This window comes from Rhinopithecus bieti, unplaced genomic scaffold (genome assembly GCF_001698545.2).
Source record: "Rhinopithecus bieti isolate Rb0 unplaced genomic scaffold, ASM169854v2 scaffold_13352, whole genome shotgun sequence".
Lineage (NCBI taxonomy): Eukaryota > Metazoa > Chordata > Mammalia > Primates > Cercopithecidae > Rhinopithecus > Rhinopithecus bieti.
The window spans coordinates 1,251,018-1,269,234 of record NW_016808026.1 but is presented as its reverse complement, the minus strand read 5'-3'; the positions used below and the strand labels follow the sequence as shown (position 1 = coordinate 1,269,234).

The 18,217-nt window shown below is 34.7% G+C and overlaps 1 protein-coding gene across 2 annotated transcripts in view; it reads left to right on the top strand.

Moving 5' to 3' along the window:
* Positions 1-18,217, top strand: part of LRP12 (LDL receptor related protein 12) — a 63,866-nt gene that overhangs the window by 6,897 nt on the left and 38,752 nt on the right. Inside the window, exon 2 of one of the 2 annotated variants that reach the window (XM_017885201.1) lies at positions 13,837-13,893. The exons of the other annotated variant lie outside the window; for it this stretch is intronic. Within the exon in view, the coding sequence (XP_017740690.1) occupies positions 13,837-13,893 (57 nt within the window). The remainder of the gene's footprint in view (positions 1-13,836; positions 13,894-18,217) is intronic. 2 annotated transcript variants of the gene reach the window in all.

Sequence of the window (18,217 nt, the reverse complement as noted above, 5' to 3'; positions counted from 1 at the left end):
TAACGTAATAATTATAAATATAATTGTTATATATTAATACATTATGTATAATGTAATACGTAATGATAATTATATATAACACATATATATCTGCCACATATTTTTCTACATGTGTAAGTTGACTGTTTTGTGTACTTTCTGATTTTTAATTTTTAAAAATTTGTCTCACAAAATAACACGTGGGGTCACAAGTTCAAGTGCTGACAAAGACCAGGAAGGTAACACAAGTGAATGAAGAGGGCCTGGTATTGGTCTCAGAATGACAGGGGAAGGTAGTGGGCACTGGACACCTAAAAATGGCATGCTTCTTCTAAAAGAGGTCAGCCACAGATCCAGCTCAGTAGGTATGTATGCAGAAATAGATAATACACAGATACTAAATTTTTTTCAAAAGAAGCCCAGAAATTCAGTTTTTTTAGGTGAATACTCTCTATTTTTAATGTTGGAATTGGGTAAATCTGGATTTGAGTCTGTCTCTACCACTTACTAGCTATAGAATTGTGGGGACGATGGATGTATTCTTACAACTTTAGGAGGAAGATTTAATAATACGTCGTGAATTCATACCATGTGTAATGCTTATTAAATGTTGACTGTGATTAGTGGTTTTAAAGGTGTGGAAACAGGATTGATTACAAGGGAGCATCAGAGAGCTATTTTGGGTGATGGAAATGGTCTGTGTCTTGATTGTAGTGTTGGTTGCTTGACTGGACATATTTGTTAGTACTTACCAAACCCTTGAAGTTGATGGATTTTTTTGCATATAAATTATACCTCAACAAAGCTGATTTTATAAAGTTAACTGCCTTTCCCTTTTCTGTGTACTTCAGTTACATCAACTGTTAATAAAATAGAGTTGATACTAAAGGTTTCTAACATTTTTATCACTAGTCTCTTACTGTCCCCTCTGAGCCTCAGTCACAAGCCCCACAGTGTGAAAGATTTTGCCCGCTGGGAAACAAGAAAGAAAGAAAAAACTACCTTTATTAGTTCAGTATACTCTTCTCCTATACTGTGCGAACCATGTACTGGATTTATCAATTTGGGTACTGTGCTTGATACATAATAATATGAGTAAAGCAGGCCACTTAGTTATTTTGCAGAAATGTTATAATGTAATCTACAAGCTAGTTACCCACTGTTTAGTAATAAGCTATAAAGCTTAATAAACCAAGAAGAAAAATTAGAAGCAAAAGCAGTATACAGGCGTACCTCAGAGATATGGTTTGGTTCCAGACCTCCACAATAAAGTGGATGTCACAATAAAGTGAGTCACATGAATTTTTTGGTTTCCCAGTGCATGTAAAAGTTATGTTTATACTATAGTCTGTTAAGTATGAAATGACATATCTAAAAAAATGTATGCCTTAATTTAAAAATATTTTATTGCTTCACAATGCTAATGATCATCTGAACCTTTAGCAAGTTATAATTCCTCTCCTGGTGAAAGGTCTTGCCTCAGTGTTGATGGCTGCTGACGGTCAGGGTAGTGGTTGTTGAAGGTTGCAGTAGCTGTAGCAATTTCTTAAAATAAGGCAACAATAAAGTTTGTCACATCAGTGAACTCTTCCCTTCATGAAAGCTTTCTCTGTAGCATGTGATGTTGTTTGATAGCCTTTTGCCCACAGTAGAATGTCTTTCAAAATAGGGGTCAGTCTTTTCAAACCCTGCTGTTGCTTTATCAACTAAGTTTATGTAATATTGTAAATCTTTTGTTGTCATTTCAACAATGTTCACAGCATCTTCCCTAGGAATAGATTCCATCTGAAGAAACCACTTTCTTTGCTGATCCCTAAAAAGCAACTCCTCGTCCATTAAAGTTTTCTCATGAGACTGCAGCAATTCAGTCACATATTCAGGCTCTACTTCTAATTCTAGTTCTGTTGCGATTTCCACCACTCTGCAGTTTCTTCCTCCACTGAAGCCTTGAAACACCTCAAAGGTCATACATGAGGATTGGAATCAACTTCATCCAAGCTCCTGTTAGGTCACAGTTCATTGACCTCCAGTGAATCGTGAATGTTCTTAATGACATCTGGAATGGTGAATCTTTTCCAGAGGTTTCAATCTACTTTGCCTGGATCCATCAAAGGACTTGCTGTGGCAGCCATAGCCTTACAAAATGTGTTTCCTAAATAATAGGCTTGAAAGTCAAAATTACTCCTGATTCATGGGCAGCAGAGTGGATGTTGTGTTAGCAGGCAAGGAAATATGTGGATTTCCTTATACATCTCCATCAGCACTATTGGGTGACCAGCACCCAATTCACTATTAGGTGAATTGTCAATGAGCAGTAATATTTTGAAAGGAATCTTTTTTTTCTTAGCGGGTAGTCTCAAGAGTCGGCTTAAAATATTCAGTAAACAATGCCGTAAACAGATGTGCTGTCACCCAGGCTTTGTTTAGGCAGAGTAGATTTAGCTTAATTCCTAAGGGCCCTGGGATTTTTGGAATGGTAAATAATCATTAGCTTCAGCTTAAAGTCACAAGCTGCATTAGCCTATAACAAGAGAGTCAGACCTCTTTATCTTGGAAAAATGGTACTGATAGACTTGGTCCATGTAGGGATGCCACAAATCTCCACTTTGGTAAACAAAACAACAGAAAAACAACACTATCTGCAGAGTATCATAAGGCAAAGTGCAATAAAAAGAGGTGTGCCTGTACTTAAGTATATAAAAGTTTAGTTCCTTAAATGAGAATAAAATACCTGAGTAACAGCACTCATTGTCTTTGTGCATACTTCTTAGGTGTATGTGTATATGTGTGTGTGTATATATATATATTTATGTGCATTCTGTAAACACACACATATATGTATCTTTAACAAACTTCTCCTAACTTCATTCTACCTCTGCCACTGTTGAGATTGCAAGACTAACTCCTTCTCTACCACTTCCTCCTCCTCCTCTGCCTACTCACCATGAAAACAGTAATTCACTTCCACTTAATGAACAATAAATACATTTTCTATTCCTTGTGATTTGCTTAATGACATGTTCTTTTCTCTAGCTAACTTTATTGTAAGAATACAGTCTGTAATACATGTAACATAGAAAATATGTGTTAATCAACTGTTTATGTTATTGTTAAGGCCTCCAGTCAGCAATAGGCTTCTAGAAGTTATGTTTTGGGGGAATCAAAAGTTATATGCAGATGTTTGACTATGCAGAAGGGTTAGCACCCCCAACTCCTGTGTTGTTCAAGGGTCAACTGTATAATTACAAACTGTGACCAAAGCACAAGCATCAGAAGAAGAAATAGGTAAATTAGGCTGTTCTGAAAATTAAAAACAATTGTGCTTCAAAGGACACTATTAAGAAAGTGAAAAGTCAGCTTATAGAATGGGAGAAAATATGTGCAAATTATGTATCTAACCAAGAGATCAATATCTACAATGTCTAAAGAACTCTTACAACTCAGCAATAACAGAAAGACAATCCAACCAATTAAGAAATGGGCAAAGGATTTGAATGGACATTTCTCCAAAGAACAGCATAAATGGCCAGTAAGCACATGAAAAGAGCCACATTATTACTCATTAGGGAAGTGCAGATCAAAACCATAATGATATATCACTTTATACCCATAGGATAGCTAAATTGAAAAAGATGGACAATAAGAAATGTTGTCAAGGATGTGGAGAAATGGACCCTTACATGTTGCTGATGGGAATGTAAAATGGCATTGCCATTTGGAATATAGTTTGGCAGTTCCTCAGAAAGGAAAACATAGGGATACCATATGACCCACCAGTTCCACTCTCTTTATATACTAAAGAGAATTGAAAACATGTCTATATAAAAACTTGTATATAAATATTCATAGCAATGCTATTCACAAAAAGTAGAAACTACCTAAATGTGTGTCACCTAGTGAATATGTAAATAAAATGTGATATATCCAGATAATGGAATATTATTCAGCCACAAAAACGAAGTACTGAGTCATGGATGAATCATGAAAATATAAGGCTAGGTGAAAGAAGCCACATGCAAAAGACCACATATTGTATGATTCCATTTATTTGAAATGACCAGAATAGGCAAATCCATACAGACAGAAAAACTAGATTACCTGTTGCTAGGGGATGTGGGGATGAGAAAAGGAGGAGTAACTGCTGATAGGTACAAGGTTTTTTGAGGGGGTGATGAAAATGTTCAGGCATTAGATGGTGGTGATGATGGTTGTACAACTTCCTGAATGTACTAAAAACCACCCATTGTGCACTTGAAAAAAGATGAAGTTTGTGATATAAAATATCTTTCAATAAAGCTGTTACTGTAAGAAATATAGGTGTGTAATTTTTTTTCCTGGAGTTCTGAATTCTTTCAAACTCATATTCATTCTTGTGAACCACAGTAATAGGTAGGAACCTTTGAACTTAGTAGTCCTAAAATTCCTTTTCCAGTTTATGTTGTGAGCTCTTCTGTCAGTAGCTCAAGCTAATTTTAGAATAGAGAAGATGATTTTCATCTGTATGAACACTCACTGAGGTGCTCAGCAGTAGGATGCATAAGATCTCTGCATGTTCTTTAAGGGACCTGATTCATTCTTTGAATACTAGGAGCTTGTGTTTGTTTAGTATTTGTACTTTAAACAACATAGTAGTTCGTTGTCATTATATGCTTATTTCCAAGACATTTCAAACATAAAATCTTACTGACATAATACTACAGGAAGTCTAAACATATGAAAACACTGAACTCCCAAAGGTCCATTAAGAATATGGTTTGGCCGGGCGCGGTGGCTCACGCCTGTAATCCAGGACTTTGGGAGGCCGAGGCGGGCGGATCATGAGGTCAGGAGATCGAGACCATCCTGGCCAACATGGTGAAACCCCGTCTCTACTAAAAATGCAAAAATTAGCTGGGCATGGTGGCACATGCCTGTAATCCCAGCTATCGGGAGGCTGAGGCAGGAGAATTGCTTTATTTAACCAGGGAGTTGGAGGTTGCAGTGAGCTGAGATCACGCCACAGCACTCCAGCCTAGCAACAGAGGAAGACTCCATCTTAACAACAACAAAAGAATGGGGTTTAAAAATTATAATGTATATTTTCATTAAAAGTAATGTTATAAATAATTATTACTATTGTTTTAAGTGGTAAATATGTTCAAGGCTAGTTCATATAAATACATAATGGATGGCCCAATTAAAAAGTTACAGAAATAATACTTTTAGGATACCAGTAATTAAATCAATCAGGAAAATGTCTTTTTTCTCAGGGATTTCTTAACCTTTTTGACAAAATTAAACATCTCATTGTAGGTATTTGTTAGATATTATGGAGCCTTTCCTTAGAAGAATGTACTGAATTCATCATACACTTGAAAGGGATTCACAAAAATCTTCATCTAGACCCACATGGGGAAGGTAGGTGTGTGAGTCTATTTGGGCTGCCATAACAGAATACCACAGACTGGGTGGCTTAAACAACAGAAATTTGTTTTCTCTTAGTTCTGGAGGCTAGAAGTTCGAGATTTAGGTGTTGTCAGGGTTGATTTCTGGTGTGGCCTCTTTTCCTGGCATGCAGTGTCCTCCTTACTGTGTCCTCACATGGCCTCACATAGCATGTGTGGACAGAGATCTCTGGTATCTCTTCTTCTTATAAGAGGACACCAGCCTTCTTGGATAGAGCCCCCACCCTTATCTTATTTAGCAGAGGGCCAAAATTCACTGAAAATGTTCTCAATCAATGAGAAAGGGACCACTCTGCACACTTTGATTCTAGATTTTAGGCCTGCCGACATGTAACACCGGCAAAATGAGGCCTCCACTATCAAGCCTGCCTTTTTGGCAAACTGTCTTAGGGTTTGGCCTTACAGGTAGTAAAAAAGAAATATGTATTTGCCTGGCTTTGTTTTCTGCATATATATCTTCACAAATAAAAAGTGATGGTCAGGCTACAACATACCAGGTTTGAGGATTCTGGGACCTGGATTTTGAGCCCTCCTCCCTCATTTTCTTTATCTTCTCACATAATTTGACATGAATTATCTATAAGTTTCCTTACAATGCTGTCTTCCCATAAAAGTAAATAAGAAAGTTCACACTATAATTATTGGAAATATTTATTTTGCATAATTTGCATATGTGATACTAGATTAAGATACTGAAGGAATAAAACAATGCTTATGATATTAACCCTGATCTTAATTCACCTACATGTTTTAAGATTCATAAGTCATTTGTACAAATCTCAAATCCAGAATATTTTGTGTGTTGTATAATATGCTATCAGAGGGTTTTATTTTTTTGTTTAAAAAAGTCTTATGGATAATTTCAAATATTTGTGAAAATAGATAGGACAGGATATTGAACCCCTATGTACCCAAAACCTAGGCCCTAACAGCAGTTATTAACCCAGAGCCAATCTGCCTCCTTGCTAGCCTGTTAAATTCTTCTGCATATTTTGAAGAAATACCAGACCTCATTTCATCCGCTAATATTTTAGAATGCATCGCTAAAAGAACAAGTATGCTTTCTTTTTAAATCAATTTAAGTGCCATACCATTATCTTAGGAACGATTGTTAATTTTTCCTCGGTTTTATAAAACCAAAGTGGTTTGTGTTTACAGTTGTCTCATTAATGTCCTGTTTGTTTATGAATCAGAATGTAAATGAGGTCCACAGTTTGTAATTATTCAATACTTCCTTTAAGCCTCTTTCCATCTGTGGACTTCCTCCACAAGTTTAAAACTATATATATTTGTTGAAACAATTTAGAGTTTTTCATTCTGGAGTTTGTTTCCTCTGTAATATGATTTTAAATGGTCCTCTGTTGTTTGCTTTTTCAGTAAACTGGTAAATGTATAGAGCTATAAAGCCTAATACAGTAGCCGTCAGCCACATTAACTATTTTAAATTTAAGGTTAAATTAATTAAAATTAAATAAAATGAAAAATTTAGTTGCTAAAGTACAAAGCTCAGTTTAAATGATTCATAGCTACATGTGGCTAGTGGCTACCATATTGGGCAGTGCCTTGATAGAACAGTTCCATCATGTGGGAAGTTCTGTTAGTCAGTGCCGCTTTAGATAGCGGCTTGATCAAATTCAGGTTTCTTCTCCTTTGTGTTCTTCCATTAGGAGGCCCATGATGTGTGATGTCTCATTGTCCTTTTTTCCTGATGTTAGCAGTTATTGATAGTCAGTGCCTGAATCCGTTCATTCATTAAAGGATGCAAAATGTTGACCATAGGAGTTTTAAAGAATTACTTCCGGTTGGGTTGATCTCCAGAAGCTTTATGGCTGAGGTAACATTTAGTTGAGCCTTGAAATTTCTCTAAAAGTTTGGTAAGTGAAGGTACAGGGAAAAGAGGAATTTTGTGGCTGTGGGTTGTGGTGGTTGTGTTTGTTTTTGTTTTTTAAACAGGGCAGAAGACTAATGTGTTTGGTGCACAAGAAGTATGGTAATTTAAAATTGAAAAGTATATTTAGAGCCTATACTATGTAGATCCTGAATGCAAGGACAAGGCATTGGATTTTATTTGAAAGGGAAATGCTATAGTAGCTATTTGTTGGTTGCCTACCATCCAGTTATCCTTTTTCTCTTTTTAACAATGCCCTTAAATGCTTCAGAAAATGTAATTCAACACCTCACTCTAGGCTTATATCTATCATCGTATTCCATTTTGTTTTCCTTGACAGGGGTGGGCATGTGACCTAAGCTGTTCTAAACAGAATGAATATCAAGGCTTTTGGTTGTAAGTGATGAGATACAAATACTCTCTCTTCCCCTGGATGTGGTACCTGGAAGTGCTGTAGTTATTTTGTCAGGCTGATGAGGAAGCCAGCACACAGCCGGACAAAATAACACAGAGAGATCAGGCAACCACTTATCTCTCTGTCACTAGAGATAATTGTTTCCTGTTCTAGAACTTTATAGAATAGAATCATACAGAATGAATTCTTTTGTGTTTCTTCTTTTACTCTATGTTTTTGGAATTCTTTTTTGTCTTTTTTATGTTTTAGTTTCCCTTTCCTAGGTGTGGGAATATATCTATATGTTAGATCATATATCTATATGTTCATCTTGAAAGAACTGTTTTCCAAAGTGGTTGTACTATTTTATATTCCCACTGGCAATTTTTGAGAGTCCTAGTTGAAGCTTGTTTTAAAGCTTTGCTAGGATAATTACAGAGTAGCTTTTACTTGGCAGTTAAGTTAGCCCTGCTCCTAAGGTGTGGGTGGGCTTCCTGGTCTAGTAATACCCATGCATTTATCAAGGTCTCTCCACTTCAGAGTTCTCTCTTGCTGGTCAGAACTTTAGCATCTTCCAGATTTGTGGGATGGAAGGGTTTATTTAAGCTTTCAGCAGCAATTCTTTGCCTATTCTTAATAGGTGACATCTGTTCTTAAGGTGTCACCTTACCCATGTGCAGCTTGACGTTCAGCCTAAGACTAGGACTGTGAGGCAAATTTTGGAGTTTTTCTTTGTTTTTTTGTGTGTGTTTCTCGTTGTTGTTTTAAAAAACTGATACTGGTACTCTGAATGTTTCTGTTGCCTGAGCTCCTCTAAACTCTCATCTCTGTCTCCTCAGTTTAGCAAGATCTCCCTGCTTTGCTTGGGTTCTCCCTCAATATGCCAGAATCCAGGAAGTCTCCAGATAGAAAGGGCAGTAATAGGACTCACTTTAATTTGTTTCCCTTTTTCTCAGGGATCACAGTCTTACACTATCTGTGGTCCAGTGTCTGCATTTTTTTTACATATTTTTCTGTTTTTTTAATTGTTCACAGCAAAATTGCTGATCTGTTGCTACTTCCTCTTTTATAACCAGCAGCAGTTCCATGAGTTTTTTTCTTTAAATCTTTTTTCGTTGCAACTGAAAATGGGGTCTTCTGCCATGTCTTCCAACTGGCTGTCATTTGTATTTACAAATGCTTTGGATTTCTGTATGCTTATTTTATATCCTACTACTTTACTAAATTTTCCTGTTATTTATAGTTATTTTTCTGTTGACTGTCTTGGGTTTTCCAAGTAGATATAATCTGCATATGGACCCAGTTTTACTTTTTTTTCTTTTTTTTTTTTAACAATTCTTGTCTAATTGCACTGTCTGATATTAGTAACTATAGTGGCCACTCCTGTCCTCATTCCTACTTTTAGTAGAAAAGCCTGTAGGCTTTCCCCTTGAATAGGAAGCTTGCTACTTATATTTTGTTTTATATTTTGTTTGCTTCTGTTTTATATATTTTCAATTATTTTGTCAACAGATTGCCAACTCTTCAGGAGCAGGGACTCTGCATGCCTCTTACTTATATGGACTAAAGTATTCCTGCTATGTGTTATGTTTTGTGCTAGTCATTGGAGTTGCAAAACAAAACCCTGCTGTGTCCCATCAGAATACTCCCCCCACCCCAAAATTAAGATCTAGTAAGGAATATAGGCATTACACAGATAAAACAAATGTGATAAAATTTCAGAAAGTGACAGTGTCAGATACTAAAGGAGCCTATAACAGAATGACCTAACCTAGTATGGGAGAATCAAGAGATATCTTCTCTAAAGAAATAATGTTTAATGAAAATCCAAAGGCAAGAGAGACAGTTGATACCTTTCTAAAAGACATCCATTATTACTGGAAAGAAGAGAGAGAATGGGAAGTGGGTCACAAGAGAGAAAGATTTAGAAGTAGTTAGGAAGAATCGGACTGTGGAGAGCTTGACAAGCCCTATTAAGATTGTGAACTTTTTCCTTAAGTACAATAAAATAGGAACCATCTTTGCTTTTTTGGTTTATATGTATATATATATGTGTGTTTATGTTTGATAACTACTCTCACTGAGAAGTAGAAAAGAAATTGTAGGAAGCTGAGCATTTTCGTTTCTTATAGCTGCCAGTCATTTAACTTTTAAACCAATGTTTTTCTTACAAATTGGAATGCTGTGGCAGGTAGATTTTAATTCTGAGAGCTAAGCACTATTTCTTACATAAGCAAGAAATATATTCATGTCTGAATCCTTTAAAAAAAAAAAAAGCAAGGAACACAAACTTTTAATGTCATGGGAATTAGTATTGAGCCTGAATTCTTTTAAGAGGTGAGGAATACAGACTTTTTAATGACTATGTATTTGAATGTTCAATCCATCCAGTTACTAGCTCTTTGGAAAAAAAATTACTAAACTGCTAGAAGCTTTGGTTTTCTCATTTGTAAAATGAACTGTTGTTTAAAGGATTAGCTGGGTGAACTCTTGTAAGGCACTTAGGATTTGGCTGGTACATATATATCAAATCTTAGGTGTATTCATTAGCTATTCTTAAGAACTTTAGTTCTTAAATAAAAAGGACAGAAATATATAAAAGAAGACAGAAAGATAAAGCAACAGGGATGCAGAGACTATAAATTTAGACATTCTCTTACGATAACATCCCCATTATATAAGTGAGCAAACTGAATCTTAGAAGTCATTTGAAGTTCATGACTATATAAATAGTAGAGCTGGGGTTTTATTACAGGAGTCTGACTCGAGAACTCAAGCTCCATATCACTGTTGTATAGTTTCTTTCCTAAAATAGCATCTGTTTTAGTCGATTCTCTCTCATATTGCAGTCAAAACTACAGAGCAATAAATGGGAATGGTTGATTACGTCTTGGTGTTTAGTGAGACCAAAAAATTGTCATAACAAACTATTTTCTGATTTAGGTGATAATGAAACTTTTCGTAGTTGAAAATCTTTTTTAGGGTTTATCTACTTAACTGTTTCATTACATAATTAGCTGTTAATGTGTAGTTAAGTAAGTAATGTTTCATCAGACTTTTTTTTAGTATTTGCTATCTCTAAAGGGTGATGTCTGAAAAAATATCTGAAATGACTGCATTTGAACACTGTAGTCATAGTAAGATTGGTGGCGGGTGTTCATATTCGTACATATGAAATATTCTTGGGGTTTGGGAGAGGGGCATTAAGGAGAATATAATTTGTATTAACAAAGCAATTTTCTTTGGGCTGTCTGCTGGAAACCTAGAAATGATTGAAAAATATTTTTGTAAAAAAATATTTTTTTTTTTACAAAAAAGACATCTTTGTAAAATATTTTTTAGAATGGCAGTACACATAAATTAAGTAGCCCACTTCTTCAAGTGATGTTCAGAAGCAGAAACATCACTTTGATGTTAACAGAAGTTATCACTGATTTTTTTTTAACTTCTAAATAGGATTGTTTTTAAGCTAGAGTAAATGTCTGGGAAATTAGTAGTATCATGTTTTCTGTTTTAAAGGGTTAACCAGTTTTTAAAACCGTTAATACTTCAATGAAATTTTAATATAATTGGCACGATATTTATCACATTTCTGTTTATCCAGAATGATGGGAATGAACTATATTCTGTTCATCTGTTTATCTTTTTTTGTAATATAAATAAAATTTTTAAAGAAATCTGTGCCTGTTTGTAACAAATTTGCCCAGTGCTAAAGTATACAATTCAAACTTCCTCTCTAATTCCAGTTCTAGAGGTTTTCCTCCACAGATTGTATATACCCTTAGGCTCATCAGTGTTTATGTAAATGCATAGACATATATATGACATGTTTAACATCTGCATATTATAAACTATACATACATAATTTTAAAGTTAAAATTAAATCATACTTTACTGCTCATCTGAAACATTTTTAATTTAATATGTGTATCCAATTAGTACCTATATAATTATTTGTTTATTGAATATTTTATTATAAGGCTGTATCAGTTTATTCATGTGCATGTTGATAATCGTTTTAGATTTTTTTTTTTTTTTACTGTTAATAAAGAATTTCACTAAGCCCTATGAGGTAGGTATTATCTCCATTTTAAAAGATGAAATTGAGGCACAAAGAGATTGGGTAACTTGCACACCAAGTAAGTAATGGAGCTGGTTTTAGAATCCTGGCAATATAGCTCAGAATCCACAATCTTCAATATTACATTATGCTGCTTTTTTGCCTTCTATTTTTGCTCTGTTTACCCAACTGGAAAAATTTCATGTTTAAAATATATCTTAACTGGGACTACTCCTGTAGTCCCAGCTGCTCGGGAGGCTAAGGTAGGAGGATTGCTTGAGTCCAGGAGTTCTAGTCCAGCCTGGACAACATAGTCAGACCCTGTCTCTTTTTTAAAAAAGTAAAATCTGATATTAAAACTCTCCTGAGCCTAATATGCTATCTTACGGATATTGGAAACGTTGCTATCACAAATTACATAGCTATGGTTTGTAGCTGTGTATAATATAGAAGTAGAAGGTTTAAGCCCAAACCTTACCAGTGCTTCTCAAACTTTAATGTGCATATAGATCACTGAGTGTGCAGGAGGATCTTGTTAAAATACAAATTCAGATTCCATAATCTGGAATGAGCCTGAGTCTCTGCATTTCTAACACACTCCCAAGGTGGCCAGTACTGCTAGTCTACTCGTGAGTGGCAAGGATTTAGGCAGTTTATACTGACCTTTGGCAAACCTTGTTAAGTGTTTTATTGAATCAGTTTCATGTTTTGTTTCTGCTGCTTGTTTTTATAAATTGTGTGTGGTAAAGAAATTGGTACAGTCTTTCTAGTCATTTCAATTCTATATGTGTGGCATTTAACAATAAATGAGAAAAAGAAATTGTGCCTTTTTTTGCATCAATGCACAGTACTTAAAATGAATATAATCACTTATTTGTATACTTAATATGGCCCTCCCTCGTATCTCATCATTTCCACTGTTTCATTCTTGAGGGAAACATAATGTATGTTTTCATTTTGAAGGGTATAGCTGTAGTTGAACCAAAAATACTGTTTTATCGCTGTTATTTTTTCTTTAGTAATAATAATATACTTTACACAGTTACAAAAATCAACACCTGTTCAATGCTATGTGCCAGGCCCTATATCAAGTGCTTAATGGGCATGATTTCATTTTAATCATCAGGACATCCCTCATTTATTCATCTATCAGCTATTTGTGCGCCTCTTCTGTATCAGAAACTGTGCCTACGGGGGGAGGCAAATAAACACAAATTCTGTTCTCCTACAGCTTAGTGCATTGGAGTGGGGGGTGCGATACAATATTCAAGCAATCATAGAAGTGTGATAGTTGTAAACAAAAAGTTGTTAATTATAATATTTGCTATTTTCTCCACTCTCAACCATGAAAGAAAATTCTGCTTTTGCCTTCTAAGCTTTTCTGACTAGCTTCCTTCCCCACCTGACTCCAAGGAGAATTCTTTCTCTGCTCCGTTTCTGAGCTGTTGTGATGCCAGATCCAACTAATGGGTTAGAACTAATGATGTATGAAATACAAAATTTTAAGACAAATATCTGAAGAGACATTGTTTACATTAATTTGAGGGAATAAATATTCCCAATACTTAAGATTGTTAGAATTGTTGGTGAGAAAATTTGAAAGATTTTTTGAAGATTTAGAAGACAATGCAAGACTTTTCTTTTCTTTTTTTTTTTAAAGTACCAACATGTGTGGCCCTGACAGAAATTACTACACCAACTTGTCGCTGATTTGAACATGCTTTTCGGGGAATACTATTTTTAACAAGCTGTGTTCTGTTTTTTTCTTGTAACAGTACTGACTTCCCTTTTGATTATTAATTGATAGAAAATTCTTTCTGGTGTTGATCAGATCTATCTATTTGATCTTTATCTATAAACACTACATTGTTGAAATTTCTAAAATGTTTGTTTTCCCCATTACACTTAAGATTTTGAGCTTCCTGGGATTGTTTTGAAGATTTTTATAAGAAACTTTAGCTTCTCAATATTAAAAGGAGCTCTATGTAATTGTTTCTCTTTTAAAGGGAGGATCTGAAAAATTTTATAAATTTATCTTGGATATTAGTTTATTCATTATGTTTAATTTTAGGAAATGGTGCTCTTGCAGAACATTCTGAAAATGTGCATATTTCAGGAGTGTCAACTGGTAAGTCATTTTTTGTAATGTTTAAATTTCATGCATGACTTATATGGTAAATATTGAAAGCCACCTGGTATCTTACGAAGTGATATTTGGCTATAAAAATTATTACTGCTTTTTGCAGCATGTAATAAGGAATGAAGTAACTGGAACATGGAGAAATTCTCATAAGATAAAACTGATACTTGCATGCCCATGGATTGATTATACTTTTCCAAACGGACTGCATAATTATTTTTTCATCCAAACATTGAACCTAGGGAAAAGTTAGCTCAAGTTGAATTAGTATTTTCTTTCCATACAAAGTTATGTGAAATGAAATTTACTGAAATGTGATTCTGAGGCTCTAATCCTATCCCTACATAAAACTATTGTATTTGAGCACGCAGTTTATTTGCTATTAAAAGCAACCCAATATGCTTGTATCCATGAAATTCGGAAATTCATCATTGAGGTAAATGTATTTTTTGTACTCATCTAGGCTTTTATAACTTATAATTACTTTATAACTTTATAATTACTTAAAGACTTACAACTACTAAAATTTTTATTCTTAGGTCACTTCCACAACTCTGTTACCATTTTTGCTATATCAACCACAGTTACTAGGAGAACTAAAATATTTATTTTTGCATATATTGAAACAGATTTTCTTACTGTTCATTTATTATTTCTCTATATTGGTAAGTTTTGTGTGGTTAAAACTGCACTTAGTGTATTTATCAATCCATTGATTAACTTCTTTGTGTCATCTTGTAATTCGTTTGGTTCTTTTTTCCTCACATGAAGCAAATCTTGTTCTTTTGTTTTATGTCTGACTTTGTATTCAGAAAGTTTATAGACTTAAGAAATACTCTAAGGGTTAGTATGCTCTAGTCAAACACATCAACAAGCCTAGTTTCCTGAAGATGCAAAGCAAGTGCTTCAGTGCCTACATTAATTTTTTTTCATAGTTTGTTTCACTTTTTAAAAAATATGTTCTCAAATGATACATAATTGTATATATCAAATAACAATAAGGTTATTTTAAAGATGGCCTTCTCCTTTTTTCTTTACATTTTGAATAATGAGAATTTTAATTACTTTTCCAGGTTGTAACTATAAAGTTGCTTGTTTACAAACATTTTAATTTATACAACCAAATGGTTACTATATAATTCAGTAGTTTTCAAAAGGTTTGGTCTCAAGACCCATTATAAACTTTTAAAAACTACTGAGGCCTGTTTTAGTCTACGTGCGCTGCTACAACAAAATACTACTGTGAATAGCTTAAATAACAGACATCAATTTTTCTCACAGTTCTGGAAGTCCAAGATCAAAGTGCTGGCAGGATTGGTCCCTAGTGAGACCTCTTTTCCTGGCCACCTTCTCATTGTATCTTCACATGGCCTTTTGTCTATGAATGTTCAGAGAAAGCAAGAGGTCTCTTGTGCCTCTTCTTATAACAAGAACATCAGTCCTATAGTATTAGGGCCCCATCCTTATGACCTCATTTAACCCCAGTTACTTCCTTAAAGGCTGTATCTCCAAATACAGTCACATTGGTAGTTAGGGCTTCCACATATGGGCTTGATGGGGGACACAATTCAGTCTATAACAAGGACTTAAAAGAGTTTTTGTTTATGTGAGCTACAGCTACCAATATTTACTATGTTAGAAATTAAAACTGAGAATTTATTTTAAAACTCATTAGTACAATTAAAATAACAGTAACCTATTGCATGTTTACATCAATATGTACTATAGTTTTATGAAAATATATTTTCAAAACAAAAAACATCAATAAGAACAGCTTTATTTTATAATTTTATAAAATAATGATTGGCTTAAAAGAAGATAGCTAGATTCTCCTATCTGTTTCTGCACTCAGTCTTTTGCAACATCATGCTTTGTTTGACATACTAGGAGACAGGCCAGCCTCACAGTGATGTGTAATTGGAAAAGAGAGTAATATTTTAATAGCCTTTTTCAGATAATCATGAATATTCTGTGATACTAGACCAAAACTCAAAAAGAGGTAGTTTCTTTAAGGTTAGTTGCAATGTGGAGTCTGATACCATATCATTGAGCATTTTGTGCTCTGTTACATTAAAATCTAATTGGGTCTTTCTTACCCTTTGAATCAGTTTTCTTACCATGTATGATTTTATAATGTTCTTTGATCACTTCCAAATGCAGATTTGCTGAGTTATGCAGATTAATGCAGAGTATGAGAAGTTATGAAAAGTTGGAAATTTGGACAGATACAGTACTATATTCTGAATTTTGTGTCAACTAATCAAGAGTTAGATTATACTTATTTTTAGCTGTTTGCTTGTGATTAGACCACTAGGCTCTTGTTGAACATTGATAATACCCTTCAATAAATTTCTGTTTGAAGAAAGAAATCAGAAGTAAAGATATTTTACATTTTTTAATCTTTTTTTTTCTTCTGAATTTCAGATATATATTTAGAAATATGTATTAGCTTGCTAGGGCTACCATAACAAAATGTCCCAGACTGGGTAACTTAAACAACATGAATTTATTTTCTCACTGTTTTGCAGGCTAGAATTCTGAGATCCAGGTGTCAACAGGGTTGGTTTCTTCTGAGTTCTTTCTCTTTGGCTTATAAATGGTGTCTTACTTTCTTCACAGTCTCCCCTCTGTGTGTGTTGTCCTGATCTCCTCCTCTTATGAGGACACCAGTCATATTGGATTAGGGCCACACATATGACCTCATTTTAACTTTAACTCTTTAACTCTGTAAAGACTGTCTCTCCAAATCCAGTTACGTTCTGATGTACTAGGGTTAGACTTTAAAATATGAGTTTTCGAGGCAACACAATTCAGGCCATAACAAAATGTGTGTTTTTATTAAATATATTTATACGTCAATAAAATACTCCATTTCAGAAGTGAGTAAAACCTTATTCATGGCTTATTTTTTCTAAGTCTCATCTTACAAAATCTTTCTAACATGGAATGGGAAGAATAATACATGAAATCTATTCCAATTATATTATTAAAAATAAATGGAATTATATTATTAAAAATAAATGGATGCTGTCTCCAAAGGTAAGTCTGGGTACACAGAGTCATTGCCTCTGCCTCCCAGGTTGAAGCGATTCTCCTGCCCCAGTCTTCCAAGTAGCTGGGACTACAGGCGTGCACCACCATGCCCAACTAATTTTTGTATTTTTAATAGAGACGTGGTTTCACCACGTTGGCCAGGCTGGTCTCAGACTCCTGACTTCAAGTGATCCGCCCACCTTGGCCTCCCAAAGTGCTGGCATTACAGGCATGAGCCACCGTGCCTGGCCTCATTGCATTTTTTCTGAGGCCAGTACGGAGCTATAGATGTAATGTTTAATGGAGTATAAGCTTTCTGAAATCCTTGCATCCCCAGTAGAAACTAGGGCCCCTTCAGTGCTGGTCTAAATGGAGAGCTAGCCTTTGGAAGAATCTCAAAACGCAGGACTTGCTTTCTATTGAGATCAGCAAGCAACAGAAATGGTGAGATGCTTCAGTATTCTATGCTACCATCTATTTCTGCTCTTCCCCTGCTCTTTTCACCTCTGCTACTCCATTTTCCGTTGCTCAGTGCCCTGCTCGATTGTCGTTTGCACTTTGGAAAGTGTATTGATGATTTTAGAAAGAATTTTAATTGTCTACACCGAGTGTTATCAGGTAATTTATTTTCCAAATCAGGACACTTTGAAAGCGAAATAATACATTATTTTTAATTATGCTGCACCAGTGACAAAACAAGAACTGTTCTGGACAAATCAGGCTGTATAGTCACCCTGTTGGCAATGAATTCAGTTCATTTAACATGTATCAAGCACCTGATAGGACCTTGTGCCAAGGAGGGTGGAAGTAAGTGCTGAGTAAAATATTCTGTCTCAAGGAACTTACCACTTAATAGCAGAAGTAAATGTGCAAACCGTACCTATAATATGGTCTTAATGTACTAAGGCACATTATGGCAAATAATGAACATATTAAGTTAGAATATGAATTTGTAAAAGCCTAGTTATAATATCTGGTAAGTAGTAAATGACTTAATATTAACTTTTCTTATTTTATTAATTAGGCATAGTATTAAGTGCTTCATTTTGTTTACTCATGAATTTTTTGGGGAATTACTAATTTCTAATTAATAATACAGTTTTGGTTCTTGTGCTTGGAATAATTTGTTCTGTTTTAATATTCTGTTTATTTCCATCTTCTTCCTCCTCAAATCCTTGCCAGGAAAGATAAATCTTTGCCTTTTGCTTGTTCTTATGCTACAGGGTTGGCATAAGAAATTGTAGTTAAATTATCAAAAGTGTGTATCTAGTTGTTATAT